A 20,897-nucleotide genomic window follows, 5' to 3' on the forward strand; every position below is an offset into this window, starting at 1 on the left:
CCAGATCTGTTAAAGTTTCATTTGTAACCTGGGAAATATGATATAAAATTTAATTTATAGTAAGTCCCCTACATATGAACAAGTTCTGTTCCAAGAGTGCATTTGTAAGTGCATTCTATTTATAAGTCCATCAGAGTTAGCTTAGGCACTTAATTAACACAGTTAGCTATATAGTTTTGTACTGTAATAGATTTGTAAAACTTTTTACACAAGTAGTACATCAGTTCAGTTCAGTTCAGTCACTCCGTCGTGTCCAACTCTTTGCGACCCCATGAACTGCAGCACGCCAGGCCTGCCTGTCCATCACCACCTCCCGGAGTTCACCCAAACTCGTGCATCGTGTCGGTGATGCCATCCAGCCCTCTCATCCCCTTCTCCTCCTGCCCCCAGTCCCTCCCAGCATCAGAGTCTTTTCCAATGAGTCAGCTCTTTACATGAGGTGGCCAAAGTACTGGAGTTTCAGCTTTAGCATCAGTCCTTCCAAAGAACACCCAGGACTGATCTCCTTCAGAATGGACTGGTTGGATCTCCTTGCAGTCCAAGGGACTCTCAAGAGTCTTCTCCAACACCACAGTTCAAAAGCATCAATTCTTCGGCACTCAGCTTTCTTCACAGTCCAACTCTCACATCCATACATGACCACAGGAAAAACCATAGCCTTGACTAGACGGACCTTTGTTGGAAAAGTAATGTCTCTGCTTTTCATTATGCTATCTAGGTTGGTCATAACTTTCCTTCCAAAGAGTAAGCGTCTTTTAATTTCATGGCTGCAATCACCATACAGTACATTAAAGCAAGCAAAAAGTAAAACGTTTTAAATCTTACAGTATGGTATCTTGAAAAACACAGCAGTACAGTACAGGAGGCATGCATGGGTTGGCATTAAGGGAACAGGCAAGTAGAGTTACTGACTGGAGGAGGGAGGTGAGGTGGGAGGCGGTAGAGAAAAAGGATTATCAGCAATAGGAGACGGAGGGCAAGCTGCAATTTCACTCATGCCTGACCTTGACGGCACAGGTTCTGGTTCCTCGCTGGAATCAGATGCAAGCTCCCGTCTTTGAAAGCTTGTAACTTGAAGGTTCATATGTAGGGGACTTACTGTATATATATATTTCTGATTTATACTTACTTATGAACAGAATGAGATGTTTTAAGGTGATTTCAGAGAGCCGAATGCCAAACCATCCTGGTCTGAACCTATCCACAGATCTCTATCATCTTCATCCTACTGAGTATCTGGAACCAGCTGAGTAACACAGCAGATGTGTCTGAGGTTGGCATGTAACCTGTCAGTCTTTTCCTATATAAAGAAAACTTAATTGGCTCATACAATATTAGGTTATCAGAAGTGGAAGGAGTAGCCAGAAAATACCATGATAAAATTCAAACCTCACTGTCTGATCATATTTACATGACTTATCAGCACCAACAGAATGAGCTGCAATAAAGCTATGATGTAGATATAAGTACATGAATTACCACCAAACTGAACAATGATTTTAATGACTGACAACCTATTTTTGTATAGCAGGAGATAGTCATATGGGTCACAAAATGTTAATATTGATATAGTTGAAATTAATTAAACCACTTTCTGAAACAACCACTCATGGGAAACAGAAATTTTGCTAATTTACATGAAAATGATTTATAGTTAAAGATACAAGGAATTATTTGCAAATGAAGGCTGTGGCTCTGGATGGTTTTACAGGTGCATGGTTTCAATCAGGCACCAGTTTTGTCCTTTCTCTCCTGTAACTGTCTCGCAAATATGGCCTCTTCTTTTTATCTCCATCATCATCGTTCTCATCAAAGACATATCCCCTCTCACCTGAACTGAATGACCACACAGTGGTTCATTCCACCGTAATTCTTGAACTTTTCCAAGCTGTCTTTCACAGTTCATTCAGGAATCACTTACCACCTGTATCCATGGGATCTCTCCGTCTCCCTCTCGCTCCTTGCCCCTCTCCTTTTCCACACCCTGCCTCTATCTTCCCACTTGTACTTCTTGATTAGCATCTCATTTACCCTGGATGAAGACCATCAAGATGAGAACTTTGCCTTCCAAGGTGTTCTACTTAGCAGTATATCCCCAGGTAAAATGCCTGGCATGCAGTAGATGCTCAGTAGATAAACATGTCAAATGAATGAATAATGGGGGAATAGAAATAGACGTACCAGTCAAAATAGGAGACATTAATCAGAAACAGAGCTAAGTAGAATTACCAGAAAAGGCATTACAAATCACGAGGGAATCAGTGTTTTAGGGATAGGCAACTGGCTGACCATTTGAAGGACAAGGGGTTTGAATCCTTCTCATATACCGCATACAAAGGGAATTCCAAATGTGTATCAATATAAATGCAAATAAGTAAATATATAAGTGTACAGGACAAAATGCATTTATATACTCCTGAGATGAGAAAAGACTTGAAGGACTTCATGTGAGAAGATCACATATAAGTTTTAAGTAGATATTTGACTACATAAAAATTAAAAGTTTTACCCTAAAAGCAGGAAAATAAATTGCAATGCAGATGAAAAATGAGGAAAAGTACTTGCAATGTATATATCAAAGAATTATTCTCTTTAAACTTCTAAATAGGTTAGGAAGAGATGAATATATCAATGAAAAAAGAGGCAGTTTACAAAATAAGAACAAGTCACTAATAAAAAATATGAAAAGAAGAAAGTATTCAGCTTTTCTAGGAACCAAACACAAATTGAAAGAAGAAAACATTTTTAAAAATAATAATCCCTGAAGTCTGTGATCTTGTATTGAAATTATTTATCTTTCATTTAACTGATGGGAGTATAGTTGGTTTAGAGTTTTTGAAGAGCAATAGTGTATCTCAATACTATATATATGTTGATACATATATATACTCTGAACCAACTGCTAAATTTAGGCAATTTATGCTAAGAGAATAATACAAGACAGGAATACAGATTCGTGCCCCAAATATTTATCCTCACATTCTTTACAATTGTGACCATATGGAAGCAACCTAAGCATCCAACAATTTAAAAATTGATACATTAAGATATATGTCAGAATATTATGCATCAAAATAAAATGATACTAACAAATACTATTCAACAAAATTGGAAATGCTTAAGATATTAAAATAAAATGTATGTGCAGAATAGTAACAATAAACATGCCCCAAAGGAAAGAAACACAGAATGTTTTCTTTGAAGGTAGGGATTTCTGCATTGAGCCAGTATTACTTATACAATGTGAAAAAAATATTTTGTTTAAATAAGGCTCAACAATTTTAGCCACGTAGTCAAGAAATATCTTTTCCCAAGTGCTAACAGTAAATTTAAAATATTCAAAATATTTTAAAAGGAGAACAACTGATTGGAGAAATTAGCCTGTCATGTAATAGTTTGGTTAAGTGTGTTTATTATATTAAAAATGAGTTTAGTTCACTGAACTTAAGTATTATTCATTTAAAAGTTCTCTGATATTTAATTATCATTAAGTATTAAATATTCAGGCAGCACGTTTTAACAAACTTTAGTCTTCACATATATAACTGATAAGTAGTATGATAAAAATGTTAAGATATTTTATTCTCCTTTGTTTCTATATTGTAAATGTTATTTGAAAGACATTTGTTTGCATATATCCCTTAAGTCTAGGTAACCTTACAATTAATTTCTGTATTTTCAAAATGTGTCTGTATAATCACAATCAAATGATACAGAAGTTTTCATTGTTTTTAAATTGTTTAACATAAATTAGTGAAATTCTGTTTGACATAACCTAAACAACCACTGGCTTGTGCAGTTGGTTGCTCTGTCAGTCAGTTCGGTTTGGGTCGTGCTATGTTATACAACAGCCTGCCGCCAACCAGTCAAGGTACGTGGAGAAAGAGAATCAAGAAGAGACATAGAATTCTTATGGAATAGGAGCTTCTTTTTATATTATAAAACACTCATATGCTTATTTCATGTCATTTAAAGAAGGTGAATTAAGAGATTTTCATTCTCTGTGGACTGACTTCATTGTCATAAAGTCTTCTAACAACACCTCTGTTTATTTATTTATTTATTTTTAGCTGCTTCTTTGCTTTGCATTCAAGTAGATGAGCTGCAAGAAGCTCTCACCTCCCACTGTGTGGTCACTAGAGGAGAAACCATCATACGACCCAACACTGTAGAGAAGGCTACTGATGTCAGAGATGCAATGGCTAAAACTTTATATGGACGCTTATTTAGTTGGATAGTCAACCGCATTAATAGCTTACTGAAGCACGAGGCATCACCCAGGTAAAAATCTTCATTGAACACGCTCCCCAAATGTCAAGTGATGTAAATCTGCTTCCTAATTTACTGATTTTTCTATGAGTTCCTTTGAAGAATTCTAACTAGTATCATTTAATTATTAAAGTTATATTTCTAGTAGATCTGCTTTGTTTCCTAATGATACTTCACTGCCCCATGTGGCTGTAAAACTCTTAGAACTGCTGGAACAAAAACTGTAGCAATGTGAATAAACATAATAGAAAGTGATTTTTTTAGTGTGACTTCTTACTATCATTTTACATGTTCTTTTAATTAGAAGGTGTACTGTGAAGCGTATATACCATTTTATACTTAAAGAGAATGTCTGTTCAGCAGTTCTTTGTGTTGAGGGGTTGAATTAAATCTTCAAGGCAAAAGAAAGCTTTCTTTTCTTTTTTATTTATTATATTATCTTATTTATTTATTTTTTGGCTGCACTGCATGGCATGTGGGAGCTTTGTTGCCCAACCAGAGATTGAACCTGAGCCCCCCTGCACTGGAAGTGCAGAGTCTTAACCAGTAGACTACCAGGAAAGTCCTGGAAAACTTCTATTCATACTTTAACCTAACAAGGGTACATATGACCTCCAATGAAATTTGGTTCAGAAATGCTCTAGATAAACTCGTAAGTGGCAGGGTACAAGCAGTAGTATTATGTGACCATAACCGATGTAAAATATAAGGTAAGTCTATGGCCTGTCTATACACCAGGGATTATGCAGAGATATATCTTCACACTTACATCCACAGCTTTATTCTGTAAATCATACAATCTTTAGAAATTGGTATGTGAAGAACAAGATAGATTTCTACCTTAAGGTCATCTCATTCGCCTGTGCTTACTATACATAAAAGACCATTTTTTACATATTTCAGGCCTGCAATTCATTGTTATTTTTCCATTACAATACACACCACGCCATATCATTCAAACTGTTCAAGGGACTTAAGAACATGGAGGAATAACATTCTTGACTATCTGTCCCTCAAAATCAATGAACAGAGATAACCTTTGTGAAGGAGCAGGGGAAAGAACGCATCTGGAATATTGAATTGTAAAATAGTATTTAATTGTATTTTAAAGTATTACATTATAAAATAAGTTAATATATATTTATAACTTTCTCCAGGTTACTGTGTGTTCTGTATTAAAAATGACAAGTGAATAATTCAAAAACAAGTAACCGTTCTTTAAGTAAAATATTTTTAGTGGGACATTTTAATTGTCCTAAAATGAGAGACAAAATGCTCTTTCACAGAATTTTTGCTTTTCTGGTGTGGCTTTTATTGAACATAGTTATGCTATATTCTGAGTGCTTGATAGGTTTTCCCTGTGATTCATGACTCACTCGGGGCTGTGATTTTTTTGTTTATAAACCTATAGGGCAAAAAGGTTATTTTGTTTAAGTATTCAAGATAGTATGGAAATAGTTTCTGAAGTATAGGGAAAATATTGTACTGTCTACATCTTAAAATGAATGCTACCTACGTTATGTTCTATGGAGGGAAACTTTTTGAATTAAGAAAAATTTCACTCCGTGTTCTAATAATATATAGTTTCTTAGCTAAATCACAAAAGTGACTCAGAGATACCCTGCTTTCAATTACCTCCTAAGAAAGTAAATAAAAGCTCAAAATAATACCTCTTTAATTTTCCAGTGGCAACGGTGATGAACTAAGCATTGGCATTCTGGATATATTTGGCTTTGAAAATTTCAAAAAAAATTCCTTTGAGCAGCTGTGCATTAACATTGCAAATGAACAAATTCAGTTTTATTTCAACCAACACATATTCGCCTGGGAACAGGTGAGTTGAGATGCTTTGTTACATATAGTTTAGTCACTCAGTCAAGTCCGACTCTTTGCGACCCCATGAACTGTAGCCCACCAGGCTCCTCCGTCCACGGGATTTTCCAGGCAAGAATACTGGAGTGGATTGCCATTTCCTTCTCCAGAGAGTCTTCCCTCTCGACCCAGGGATCAAACGCAGGTCTCCCACACTGTAGGCAGATGCTTGAGCCACCAGGGAAGTTATATAGTGTACGCACATGCAGTGTGTTCTGTGGAGAATTGTACTATGAAGTGGGATCTAAATCATAGATTTAATGCCTGAAACATTTAGTAAAGACTACAAAAAGATTTCCTTTGCTCCATGCTCCTAGTCAAAATAAAAACAAGCTAAAAAGCTGGTATGCATTTAGTATGTCTTGATAACTGATGTTGAGTGTGCTCCACCAAAAATCGCTGGACTCTTCTCCGAACTTAACATATCTGAGCCCTTGCAAACAAAGGAAATTTGGAAACTGAAGTAAGCAGATGTGTCTAGGGATTTCTTTCTGTAGACTGCAAAGCTGAAATTCTGTTTGGAATTTAAATACCCACGTAAAATGCATTAAACTTCAAAATTCCGGTTGCTAAGCAACAGAACACAAGATAATGGATTTGATGTAAACGCCATGAGATGGTAATTTTGTCAGAGTACAATAAGTAATTTATGATTCAGCTTCAAAAATCAGTGTTACTTGAACTGCATTTGGCAAAAATGTAGTATTAAAATTATTTAGTTAATCAAGCCTAAAAGAAATAGTCATATTTTATATCATTTAGCATATCATTTTTCCTGTAAGTAGTATTATACTGTTGTGTGTTTACTGTTATATGGTTGTGTGTTCAACTTAAAATTGAAGTTTTTGTTTAAATTTGAAATAAACTAGAGGTACATGGATTTTTTTTTAATTCAAAATACTCAGCTTTATTGCAAATTTACTTTGAAATCACATTTTGAAAATGGTGGTTGCACAAAAAATGTTTAGATTTGTGACATTTCTTGGGGCTGAATTTCTCCACTGTTTACCTGAAACTGTCCTAACATTGTTAATCGGCTCTACCCCAATACAAAATAAAAGTTATTTTTAATAAAAAGGGCAAGAATTTAAGATTTTATCTGTATTTACACAGCTCTCATCCACCCCAGATTCTTGTTTCTCTCACCCTCTCCATGCCTCTCCATTAGTGCCATCCTTTAGCTTAGTTATACAATGAAATCTTTTCAAGTCTTTGGAAACAAAACCCTTCCTCAGCCTGCTTATGTCTGTAGCCATGGCCCTCTCTCTTCCCTTCACAATCAAGGTCCATGAAAACATATTCAACATTCACTTGTAGTATATTGATTTCTTCCCCACCTGGGTACACTGAGTCCATAGCATCTGACTACTGTGTAGGAATGGCCCTTCTTAATCTCATCAGTCACTAAAATCAGAAACATTTTAGTCTCTACATTGGTCTTTCTGTATCTTCAACCCTGTTGATGGATTCCTATTTCTGGAAAACCCCGCGTTGGGCATCCCTAACACGCTTTCTGTTTCTCTTCCTCTTTGATGATTTCCTTTTTTTACTCTTCCTGCACCAACCCATACATCAGTAGTTCTTAACCCTGGCTGCACATTAGAATCACTTGGGTAGAATTCCAGTGCCCAGATCCTGTCCCAGTCTATTTAAGTCAGATGTCTCGGTATGAGACTGCTGCTGCTGCTGCTAAGTCGCTTCAGTCGAGTCTGACTCTGTGCGACCCCATAGATGGCAGCCCACCAGGCTCCACCATCCCTAGGATTCTCCAGGCAAGAACACTGGAGTGGGTTGCCATTTCCTTCTCCAATGCATGAAAGTGAAAAGTGAAAGTGAAGTTGCTCAGTCGTGTCTGACTCTTAGCGACCCCATGGACTGCAGCCTACCAGGCTCCTCTGTCCATGGGATTTTCCAGGCAAGAGTACTGGAGTGGGGTGCCATTGAGGTTCCAGTCTAGTCCAACTGAATACAGCCAAGGTTGAGAATTACTGCCCTAAATGCTAGCTCCCAAAGAGTTCTATCCTTGATATCTCTCATATTCACTAGGCAAGAATCTATTTCTAGTACTTCAGCTACTCCCTATGTGCTAGAGATGCTGCACTCCTCATCTGTAACCCCATGCCTCTCTGATCCTCCTCCTGTAAGGACAACTTCCAGAACTTGATCCAGAATTGAATTCATCTTTTCCTCCCACTTATATTCTTTCTCATAGAATGGCGTCTCTAACCACTACCTTACTCAAAAAAACAAACAAACAAACAAAAACAGTGAGACATATTCTTTTTTAAATATTTATTTGACTGAGCCAAGTCTTAGTTGCAGCAGGATCTTTATTTTAGTTGTGGCACTCAAGACTTTAGTTGTGATATGCAGACGCTCAGTGGCAACATGTGGGATCTAGTTCCCTGATCAGGGGGTGGAATCCAGGCCCCCTACACTGGGAGTGTGGAGTCTTAGCCACTGAACCTCCAGGGAAGTCCCCATTGAAACTTTTCTTATTCCTTTCTCCTTTATGCTCCAGTAAAAACATGTGACATTTGACAACACAATATTTGGTTTTCATTTTTGCTCTCTTTCACGAGGCTGAAAGCTCCTTGAGCAATTATATATTAATTCTTTTTCTATCTTCAGAGCCTGACATAGAGCAAATGCTCAATGAGTATTTATTAAATCAATATCATCTTGCTTTAATGATTCACAGTGTCCACAGCATCAATGCTAGTCAGAAATTGAAACAAGTAAACTTGAGGCAACAGGGGGTGATTTGGACTTTTTGATAGGAATCTATGTGGGTTACCTGCTTCATGGGATCTGGTACATCTTGATGCATTTCCTTTCTGCTTAATTAATCAATAATGTGTGTTGCTAGGCTTCCATTAGTCTTCTTTTTGAGGGATTAAGCTTAGAACCTGGTGTTATTGGAACTAGCCTTTAACCCAATGTACATCTTTCAACAATTATTTACTTTTTACTTTTAATAGAATGTTAGTTTATGGTTCACTTTGACTGACAGCCTTGAATTTCATTTATCATCCTAATGCTTTTAGTTCTTTTGTGTTTGGGCTTGCTACAAGTGAAACTCCTCTAATATGACTTTTAAAAAAATATCCTTGAGAGTTTTTCAAGACAAAATCAACTCAAAATTGCTCCAGCAAATTACAAATGCGACTAAAATCCAGGATTATGCAAAGCATTTTGAGGAATTAAGGCCATTTCCAATCCTTTCAAGTGCCTTCATGGGGTAAGGACCAGAGAATCCCTACTTCCTGATTTTATGGACCAAACATTGGCAGCTGAGTGACCAGGTCAGTGAATCTGTGATCTGGTGGACACAGGAATGGTCATGGATTCTGTTGATTTTAACATGTGGGTGCACCTGATTGTTTTTTTTTTTTTTTCTCTTCCTTTCATTCTGTCACTTCCCTGTGAAGGCAAGATTTATATGTAACTGAGAAATGCTTATGTAGCTGTGTATTAGCTACCACATTTAAAGAGAGAATTTCTACTAAGGGAGGCAGCTTTTCGTAATAGCCCTCACAGTGAGTCTCCATGGTAATCTGTAGCCAAGATTTTGCTTCTTGGGGGTTTGTTTTTGCTTATTTTCTGATTTTCTTCCATGTGGAAGGGAGCTCAACTGTAGGCGAAGAGTGATAGAAAGCTTGACGTTCTCTTCAAGTCAGAGTCAGACTGGTGTGTAGTGATGGGTTTTGTCCGTTTAATCGTGCACTGTGGTGTAATCATTGTGGTACAGACAAGAAGAAATGATGTCTGTTTCCTAGAAATTTATAATTCAAATTAAAGAGAATGAATATCAACCATGGATTAGTCCCCCATGGGCGTGAGTTTGGATTGGAATAAATACCGTTGTTTCTTAGACTCAGAATTCTTGTGTGATGCCCCAGAGCATTGTTCTAGAATCCTGAAGATCTACTCTATTTCCTCGTGTGCCTATTGATGGGGATAAGCTTTCTGATCCATTAGCACATTTTTCTATTAACCAAACTAGAGTTGGTTTTTAAAGTGAGCTATTAATAGTTGAATCTCTAAAGGATAGGATTATATATATAATATACATAGGTGATTCATATATGTGCCCGTGGGTTTAAAATTAAAAGTCAGAAGTCATTTTATAAGCAGGAAGCTATTTACAGCACATAATGGAAGCGATAAATGCAATAAGTGACCTATCTCAGAATGTGATGTGTATGAATTTTATCTCCAGCTGTTCATATTCTGAAGTTTAAAGCTTTTGAGGATTTGGACGTGGGCTCCAACACATAATTTGTGGCAATTGCAAAGAACAAAAATTCATTCAATTATATGGTATCTACACTTTCCACTTTTTTAGCATCATAAAGTAAAAAGAATCAATCATCTGATAAAAAATAAACCCCCTATACGTTTCAGATTGTTTTGCTTGCAAGTGTGAATTTTTACTTTATATCCAGCTTTTCCCCTGTTGCACCATGTGTGTGCAGTGGTAGTGGCATTTGTGTTCTGTGTGCTCTCCAAGGGGTAAAGGCCATTTTATAGGCATTTGCCTTATCAGCACTGACAGACTGTACATTGAAGAAACCCTTGGTATAAAACAAATCTTCCTTTATAAATGGTTGGCCAAATTTTCAGCTACTGTTTGAGATCACACCAGATGTTCCTTAAACTTCTCACTTATTGAGTATGGAACACACATGCACACATGCGCACGCACACACACGCACACACGCACACGCACACACACACACACGTCACTCAGTCTTGTCTAACTCTTTGCTACCCCGTGGACTGTAGCCCACCAGGCTCCTCTGTCCATGGAGTTCTCTGGGCAAGAATACTGGGGTGGGTTGCCTTTCCCTTCTCCAGGGGATCTTCCCAACTGAGGGATCGAGCCCAGGTCTCCTGCATTGCAGGAAGATTCCTTACCGTCTGAGCCACTAGGGAAGCCCTAAGTATGGAAGCTGGTACCTAAATGAGTAGATGCACGTGGCGCATCCCTGAAGCCTCTCCTGGCTGTGAGCAAAATGCCTTTTCCCTCTGGCTCTCACAGGCTGCCTTCTGGACTCCTGGTCCTTCCCGCCCCTCACTCACCACTCACGACGCACACTGTTCCTCTTCCATCAAGGAAGTGGGTCAGCTCTCTGTATGGGATGTGGGTATGTGTGGTACTTATTTTTATAATTTGATAATATTTTTAAAATATTTTAATTATGAATAAAAATAATGTTGAATGAGATATACAGTTAGGAGCATAGACCTGTATACAGCTACTATGGTTTTCTACATGTGAGGGTAGAGGACAGTGTTGACAAACCAGAAAGAATTTTTTGGTGAAGACTGAAACAGGACAGTAAAGGGGAACTAGTTTAAGGTGAAGGAGATCCTGGTGTAAAGAAAGTTACATGTCTGGATTCCAGTGCAATGTCTCCTTATCCTAAATCAGCGTCAATGGAGTATAAATTTGTTAAGTCCTTTATGGCTTTTAAACACTTTTCAAGGTACCATGTACAAAAAGTGACTAGATGAGACTTACCATTTCAAAATATATTGTACATCTCTTTATTCAGGAAAAAAAAAAAAAGGGAGCCATTCTATGGAACATCAATTAAATCTCCTTTCTACAAAATTCACTGTGTGTGTGTTAGTCTCTCAGCCATGTCTGACTCTTTGCAACCCCATACACTGTAGCCTGGCTCCTCTGTCCATGGAATTTTCCAGGCAGGAATACTGGAGTGATATGCCATTCCCTTCTCTAGGGGATCTTTTGACCCAGGGATCAAACCCTGGTCTCCTGCATTGCAGGCAGATTCTTTACTGTCCGACCTACCAGGGAAATATATGTAAAATGTAAAATATATATATTTATTAGGAATTATCCAAAATACTGCCTCATTAGGTTACTTGTCAAATTCTGAATTAAAGACCTACGTCATCTCAAATTGATGATCAATATTCCCTTTGGCTTGCTATAAACATTAACGTAAAAATGAGCAGAACCATTGATATCAGCTTTGAATAGAAAACACTGAAAGAAATATATTTCCAATCATAAATTTTATTTAGGTTTTTACAGCATGCATATTTGCCACTTTGCTTTCTTCATTTTTAGTTTTTTAAAAAGTTATTTCAGTAAAATATTATTACTAAAAATAATATGTATATATAGAAAGAGAGCAAATGATAAAACAAATGCAATAAAAGGTTAGGAAAGGATACATAGAAGTCCTCTGTACCATTCTTGCCACTTTCCTGTTAGTTTGAAATTAGTTCAGCGTAAAAAGTGGCAAAATTTCTTTTTTCACTGTAATAAATATATAATTCACCTCGAGTACTGATAACACGCAAAATCACAGATTTTCAACCTACAAAGGTTTTCATTCTCTCTTAGAATGAATAACTTCTCAATGATTTCTTTCCACATGGGCAACATTTTCATGAATATGTACACTCATGAGCAATTGGTGAGTAAGAATTCTTTTACTAAAAGACAGATGTCAGGGAATACATGTATATGTGTGGCCTCTTTCCCCCTGCAAATGTTCTGTCAACAACACATTCACTTATCTATTAAGTTTTACAACACATTCAGGCAGTGTCAGCATTTTGAAATGTTAAAACTGGAAGAAACCTAAGTAGATCATTTATACAGTTCATAGATAACTTGCCCAATGTTACAGGCTGATTAAACAAAGCCAGGACAGAATCCAGGTGTCTGATACCCATCCGAGCATCTTCTCATTAACAAATAAAGTTGAAAAGAACCAGGAACCGAACAAAGTATTCTCTCATACAGAAGAAAACAGGCTCTATCTCATTGAAAGAAAGGAAGAAGGAAGGAGGGAGAGAGGAAGGAAGGGAGGAAAAAGAGAGAAAGAGAAAGGCCAAGGAGAGTCAACCTAAATCAGGAAGGAAGGAAAGTGAAGAGCATGCTAGCACTGGAGCAGGTGGCAGCCGCAGTGACGGAGACTGTGACAGTGGGACAGCGTAGACACTCCCGAACGGGAAGGCTATAGACCTCGTAGATGCAACAACTGGAAAAGAGAATAGAGACAAAACAGGGGAGCCCGAGGAGGTAACTTAAAGGTTGAAATGGAAAGGCAGAGAGCATTCTTCCTGTGCTCTGAGGGCCTGGATGGCTCAGTGGTAGAGCATCCTGCAGTGCAGGAGCCGCAGGAGACGTGGGTTCAATCCCTGGGTCAGGAAGATCCCCTGGAGGAGGACACAGCTACCCACTCCATGTCTCTTTTCTTGCCTGAGAATCCCATGGACAGAGGAGCCTGGCAGGCTACAGTCCATAGGGTCTCGAAGAGTCGGACACAACTGAAGCGACCTAGCGCTCATGCAGAGGACAGAAACTCTGCCTTTTTCATCTTTATTTCTACCTGCCCTGGTCCCACCTACCCCTAAATATCCATGGCTCTATCTGTTAATGGTAGCCACCCTTCTATGCTGCTGTGTGAGTCTGAGGACAGTGTAGTGATCTTGAATCTCTCCTGGGGTAACATTTTGACCCAAAATATGTAAGCTTGTGGTGTAGGCCGTAGCTGTGGATGCATCTTCCATAGCCTTTCTTTCTACTCTGTCCACACCTCACACTCAAAATTCATTGCAAAACAAGGAAATCTTATCTTAGGCATGAAGTTTTCTAACAAACACAACTTCTCACTTCCTTTCTCCTTGATATATATTTAAAATGATCCCTTTTTCAAAAAGAATTTGGGACACCTGAACAGAGCAGGGATTTTATATGCTGAACAGCTCAGCTTTACTGCAGATAATAACTCCACTGGGGACTTCCCTGGTGGTCCAGTAGCTAAGACTCTGTCCTCTCTGTCTAGGGGACCTGGGTTCAATACCTATTTGGGGAACTAGATCTCACATGCCACAATTAAGACCCAGCACAACTGGGATGACCGAGAGGGATGGTACGGGGAGGGAGGTGGGAGAGGTGTTCAGGATGGGGAACGTGTGTATACCCGTGGTGGATGTTGACATATGGCAAAACCAACACAATATTATAAAGTAAAAAATAAATAAAAATGCAAAAAAAGAAAAGACCCAGCACAGCCAAATAAATAAATAAACATTTAAAAAAAAACTCTACTCATCCTCTTTGAAGGTATTTTTAATGTACAGGACATAACAGAGGACTTTCTGAGTAGTTATATGGGCTACATATTTCCACATATACTTAAAAAAACAACAATGTTTTGAGATCATAACAGCTATAAGAATACATAATATGTTGTTTCAGGCATAACCATTTTACTAACAGTGCTTTGTAAATCCTAACAGCATTTATTTTCTCCATCAATTTGCCTAGAGATACTAATCAGTGTCTTAAAAGTCTAAGTCCATTGTTTTCCAGGTTCCTCATCTCTGCTCTGTGTAACCTGCCACCAAAGCAGTCAGTGGATCTAGACACAGGCAAATAGAAGTGAAAAATGCATTGGTTTAGACCTTAACCTTGCACACTTTCCATAGAAAACATACAAAGCCTCTTTGAACTTTGCAGTTGCCATTTAAGCTATAATCTGCTGTCAGCATAATGTGTCTGACAGCCAAGTAATTCTAGGTCTGTGTACATCTCTCAAGGTTACCTTCCAGTGAAAAAGCTGTGAAACTTCATTTCGCAGTTCCCATTTTTTGTAAGTTTCCACTTTTTCATACTGGGTAAACTGGACGTCTTTCAGGTGATCTACCCTTTCAGAGCAGTGGGTTCTGCCTCGTTTTTATGTATTAAGATTTTGTTGTATTTAAAAATACATGTTTATTTTTTTCCTGGTGACACTCGAACTGTGATTTGAATTTTACAAGGCTCTAAAAGCAGTGGTTAAAAGATTTGCATATTAAATCCCCACCTGCCATGGACTAAATTCTTCCACCAAGATCCCAGATAAATTCTTTCTCAGAACCGCTTGTAGTACACTGTACATCAGTTCAGTTCAGTTCAGTCGCTCAGTTGTGTCCGACCATTTGCACGCCAGGCCTCCCTGTCCATCACCAACTCCCGGAGTTCACCCAAACTCACGTCCATTGAGTCGGTGATGCCATCCAGCCATCTCATCCTCTGTCATCCCCTTCTTCTCCTGCCCCCAATCCCTCCCAGCATCAGGGTCTTTTCCAATGAGTCAACTCTTCGCATGAGGTGGCCAAAGTACTGGAGTTTCAGGTTTAGCATCAGTCCTTCCAATGAATACCGAGGACTGATCTCCTTGCAGTCCAAGGGACTCTCAAGAGTCTTCTCCAACACCACAGTTCAAAAACATCAATTCTTCGGAGCTTAGCTTTCTTCACAGTCCAACTCTCACATCCATACATGACCACTGGAAAAACCATAGCCTTGACTAGACGGACCTTTGTTGGAAAAGTAATGTCTCTGCTTTTCAATATGCTATTTAGGTTGGTCATAACTTTCCTTCCAAGGAGTAAGCGTGTTTTAATTTCATGGCTGCAGTCACAATCTGCAGTGATTTTGGAGCCCCAAAAAACAAAGTCTGACACTGTTTCCACTGTTTCCCCATCTATTTCCCATGAAGGGATGGGACCAGATGCCATGATCTTCATTTTCTGAATGTTGAGCTTTAAGCCAACTTTTTCACTCTGTACATACCACTTATCCAACCTGTGTTACCTTGCATTTTAGGTATTTATTTACTAATCACTCAGTTTATCTTAAATCCACTGAGGACAGGGACTTCATTTTAAACATCTCTTTATCATCCATCACAGTGATTTATTATAAAGTGTTCAATGAAAATATTTATATTCAAGAATATATTATTGGGTAATATATTCAATGTATTATTGAATATATTGAATAAATATATACATATATTGAAGAATGTATTAAAATAGTAATGAAAATAGCCTGTGACTTGAGTTTGTGAATGGAGGAGAACACTCTGCTCCAGACAGTGATTATCTGTTATACTTGCCCAGCAATAGCTGCATTAGAACCTGAGACCTGCTGTGTACCTTCCATGTAAGTGTCTCTAAGGGTTGGAGGTCAGAGGTCATCTATGTCCTCTCTTATAGACTGCAGCACTAGGGGTTGGGGAGGACGCAGAGTGAAGGCAAAAGTCAGGAGCAAAGCTGCAGCATGATTCTTCCCATCCCTTTCGTAAAATAGATCATCAGCATCTATGTTGTGCTGGTACTGCCATCTTCCAGAAATGATTGTTTATTGTTTTTATTTTATGCATTTGACATTACAGTATACTCAACCACAGATGGTTACTAGTGTATCAGGTATTTTTACTTTGTTAGATGGAGATTGTTACTTCCATTTAGTAGATGAGAAAATGGATGTCTAAGAGGAAGAAAGTTCCAAAGGACAGGTGGCTAGTTAAGTGACAGAGCCCCAATGGGAACCTGCATGTTCTTGGTTCTTCATCCATCAGTGGCTCCTGTGACCCACAGTTGTTCATCCCAAATAATGTAAATGTCATCATGATTGAAAAGTGATGTTGTTGAGATATTCAGCATCTGAAGTTAGATAAAGGCTGAAATTGGGGGAAATATGACCCTAAGATATACCTAATTAATATTCTGTCAATTCTTGAGGACTTCCCTGGTGGTCCAGTGTTTTGGACTTTGCCTTCCAATGTGGGAGGTGCCAGTTCCATTCCTGATCAGGGAGCCAAGATCCCATGTGCCTCACAGCCAAAAAACCAAAACATAAAAAGCAAGCAATATTGTAGCAAATTCAATAAAGACTTTAAGAAACAGTTCACATCAAAGAAATCATTAACAAAAGAAATTATGTAACGTGATTTCATTACAGCTCACTAACAACATAGTCCCCCATGTCTGGAAAGCTTGAGATTCTAATAGAGGGAATTCATAGAGGGAATTCAAATACAGGGAATAGAAACTTTTTATTGCTAGCCTGAATATCAGCAGTGCTGACTTTAATGAACTAGCACATCTGGAGAGAGAGAAATAAAATGATACCCTCAGTTTAAGGGCAGGGTCATAGGGAGCAATTTTTTATGTGAAGAGCAGAATTTCAGGTAATTTCTGCCAGTTTACATATTGTTTACAAAATTTTAAGTATTTCTATGCCTGTCATGTCCCATTATAGAATGAATACCTAAATGAAGATATTGATGCTAGAGTTATTGAATATGAAGATAACCGGCCTCTCCTAGACATGTTTCTGCAGAAGCCAATGGGTTTACTGTCCCTCCTTGATGAAGAAAGTAGATTTCCCAAGGCCACCGACCAAACTCTTGTAGGTGAGTTTTAAATTCAGTACGTCTACATAGTTTTCATGTAATGCAGTCATGCGATTATGAATTTTTTTTTAATTTTTAAAGTTACTTAGTAGAATGTTGCTGTGACAAAGACTGGACATCTAACTTTAAAGAAGAGGCTTTTGATCTAATACCTGGACCAGTGAATGTTTATAATAGGGTGAAATAAATTTCCATATTAAACTTCACCTTATATTATGGTAGAGCCCTCACCATAGGATTTTATGTTAGAAATGACCTTAGAGATCATCCAGCCCAAAATTAGAAATGGAAGGGCAGGGCAAAAGGACAGCTCTCAGAATGGAAAAGAGATAGATGGAAAAGAAAATAACCCCAAAGTTGTGGGGGAATCATTTCATACTAGTCACTTGATTTTGATGTTAAAATGTACCTTCCGTGACATGAAATAACAGAGATCTTGTGTTGGTAAAATTATTGTAGAACTTCCTTTATGATCCTATTGTGTTTCCTATGTAATCAGTAGTAACCTATAGCTCCTCTTAGAGAAAAGAGAGACAAGATACCAAATGTCTAGGCTCATGGTTTCACATCCAGTTGTGTTTCACAAAGCTCTCTGGACAATCTCAAGTACTTGTTTTTTTCTTTCGTCTGTTCTTAGAATGTGGTCTCTAGACCAGGGACATCAGCATCCCCCTTGGGAACTTGTTAGAAATGTTAATTCTGGGATCCCACTCCAAGACCTATTGAGTCAGAAGCTCTGGAGGTGGGACCCAGCAGTTTAACAAACCCTCCAGGTGATTCTGATGCTTGGCAAGGTTTGAGTACTGCTGCTGTGCAGTAGTACCATTCCATTACTACAATTGTAATGGAATGGTGAAATTCATGATCTCGAGTTTTACCTTACCATTTATAATTATATTACAAATTTACATGCAGTAGCTATATAAAATTTTCCGTTTTTTCACTGCACATTTTCCATTTTATGGTGAAAGAGAAGATTCTGTCAATCAGTATTTTTTGAGACATTCTAACATGCTTAATCTTAGAGTTAAATTTTTTTCTACAGAAAAATTTGAAGGTAATCTGAAATCACAGTACTTCTGGAGACCTAAAAGAATGGAGCTTAGTTTTGGAATTCACCATTATGCAGGAAAGGTAAGAACTCTGAAGCACTATAACTGAGGTTCTCTTTAGTCTTTTGTTGAATAATAAAGCTATGGAAATTATGGCCCCAAATGTTTACACGTAGTTATAATGAGATAAAGAGTCCATCTTTCTGATCCTAAGATCTGGCTTGGGCTGCAATTGGCTGGCAGTTTTCCCTTCTTTTAATGATAACGGGGAAACTTTTGTATAAACTGCCTTCTTCAGACTTGAGATGCTTCTCTGTCCACTGCAGCCTTTGTCTCTCCTCCTTCCCAACAAGAGAAGGTACCAGGCAGGAGGTATGTCCAGATAACTGAGCTGATTAATCAGATAGGATTAGTTTATGGACTGGCATGCAGTTAGAGGAAGCAATGTTTATGCACTGATGGATACACTTTCCTATACCAGAGCAAACCTCAGATATGTTGTCCTGCGCCCAGAAGACGGCTTCTGTTCCTTCTGTAGAGAATAACAGATCTTTCACTCACAATGACATTATAAATATTGGAGGACTAAGAAAATATTCAAATCAAGAAGGGGAATTCATAGAAATACATAAACAGAATAACGGCTAGAACCCTAAGAATTCTAGTCTAATAGAACTTCTGTGTCAGTCAACATTCCAGACTTTTGTCATTGAAAGCAAAATCTACCTTAAATATTTTAGTTACAGCCTTTCTTATGATTTTCAGCACACGATTTTATCAGTAAGTCTCATTTAAAACAATCATTAAGAATTTCCTATGATCATTTTATTCAGTTATTTTTAACTATATTAGTCTTCTGGGCTGCCATAACAAAAATACCTCTGGCTGGGTGTCCTAAACAATGGAAATTGTATTTCCTCACAGTTCTGGAGACTAGAAGTCCCAGATCAAGGGGCCAGCAGATCTGGTATCTTGTGAGGCCTCTCTTCCTGGTTTGCAGGTGGCTGCCTTCTCTCCCTGTTTTCAGATAGCCTTTCCTCTATGTACCTGTAAGGAAGAGAAAGGGATCTCCTGTATATCTTCCTCTTATTATAAGAACCACCAGTCCTGTGGGCTTAGAGCCTCACCCTTAAACCTCTTTTAACCCTCATTACCTTCTAAAGACCTTGTATCCAAATAGTCATATTGGGGGTTAGATTTGCAACATACCTAATTTTGGAGGGATGAAATTCACCCCATAAAAGCAACCACATTGAACCACCCTATTGAAATCTTGGGGTTACATTGATCTTTAAAAATCTTAAAATTATTTAGAAGTTCCAGAAACACAAAACACCCACAGTATATCTAGACCCCGCTGCTGTGGAGCAAATTCTATAAAGGCCTTTTCCCTGCAGGTAAATCAATTGTCATAGAAATGAGAATATCTTTCTGGCCCCAATCCTCCAAATAGAGGTGGGAAACACAACATTTCCACTATAATAAATGGGAGGAATCAACCCTTTTTGATCGTTTCCACCCAAATAAAATCAGTGGGGCACAAATTTGTCTCTGAAGAGTTAGTGTAAACCTGAAGAGGTTCACATTTCTAGCCAAGTTTGTAATGGATTACCATTATAAATCTTTGTGTAGCTGCCACTCAGCACTGAGTAAGCTGTCTATATGTATCTATTAATGTGGGCTTCCCTAGTGGCTCAGATGGTAAAGAGCCCACCTGCAATGCAGGAGACCCGAGTTTAGTCCCTGGGTTGGGAAGATCCCCTGGAGAAGGGAATGGCAACCCACTCCAGTATTCTTGCCTGGAGAATCCCATGGACAGAGGAGCCTGGCGGGCTACAGTCCATGCAGTCACAAAGAGTCGGACACAACTTGAGTGACTAACACTTCAACACTTTCACATGTATCTATTGATAATGATGGTGATGGTAGTGAGGACCAGGGTGATGACATTGATTGTGACAGTGTTGGTAATGTACTTTATCAACAGGTCATCTATAATGCAAGTGGGTTCTTAGCTAAAAATAGAGACACTCTTCCCACTGATATTGTGCTCCTTTTGAGGTCATCAGAAAACAGTGTAATTCGACAGCTAGTCAACCATCCTCTGACAAGAACAGGTAAGCTGAGGCAATATCCCTCCACTTTTTTGTATGTGTGAGCTGGTTTTTAGTTTTGTAAAGAAGCTAGATTTCCAGTAAAGTGTTTGAAGCACTCACCAGAAAGTTTGATGGTGTTCGAGCTTCTCATTAGAAGAGTACAGTCACCCTCAGAGAGTTTAGAATTATCTGCTGTGTCAGGAGTGGGCAGCATGGGATGATGCTTCGAGATTCTACAAGTTTAGCGAGTCTGCCTTATTGATTAAAAAGTCACATGCCTTTGTTCCAACCAACTACATAATCTTTGCATTTGCTTTTAAGCACAAAAAGTGTAATTTGGTTTGCTTTTCTTTATTGGAGTTTAACGTTATTTT

At 38.2% G+C, this 20,897-nt stretch overlaps 1 protein-coding gene across 1 annotated transcript in view; it reads left to right on the top strand.

Annotated features, from left to right (window-relative positions):
• MYO3A (myosin IIIA) overlaps window positions 1–20,897 on the top strand; it is a 171,578-nt gene that overhangs the window by 106,171 nt on the left and 44,510 nt on the right. The window contains exons 18-22 of the mRNA XM_027976633.3: window positions 4,071–4,281; window positions 5,956–6,103; window positions 17,222–17,375; window positions 18,421–18,509; window positions 20,415–20,544. Of these exons, the coding sequence (XP_027832434.1) occupies window positions 4,071–4,281; window positions 5,956–6,103; window positions 17,222–17,375; window positions 18,421–18,509; window positions 20,415–20,544 (732 nt within the window). The remainder of the gene's footprint in view (window positions 1–4,070; window positions 4,282–5,955; window positions 6,104–17,221; window positions 17,376–18,420; window positions 18,510–20,414; window positions 20,545–20,897) is intronic.

Source organism: Ovis aries, chromosome 13 (genome assembly GCF_016772045.2).
Source record: "Ovis aries strain OAR_USU_Benz2616 breed Rambouillet chromosome 13, ARS-UI_Ramb_v3.0, whole genome shotgun sequence".
Taxonomy (NCBI): Eukaryota; Metazoa; Chordata; class Mammalia; order Artiodactyla; family Bovidae; genus Ovis; species Ovis aries.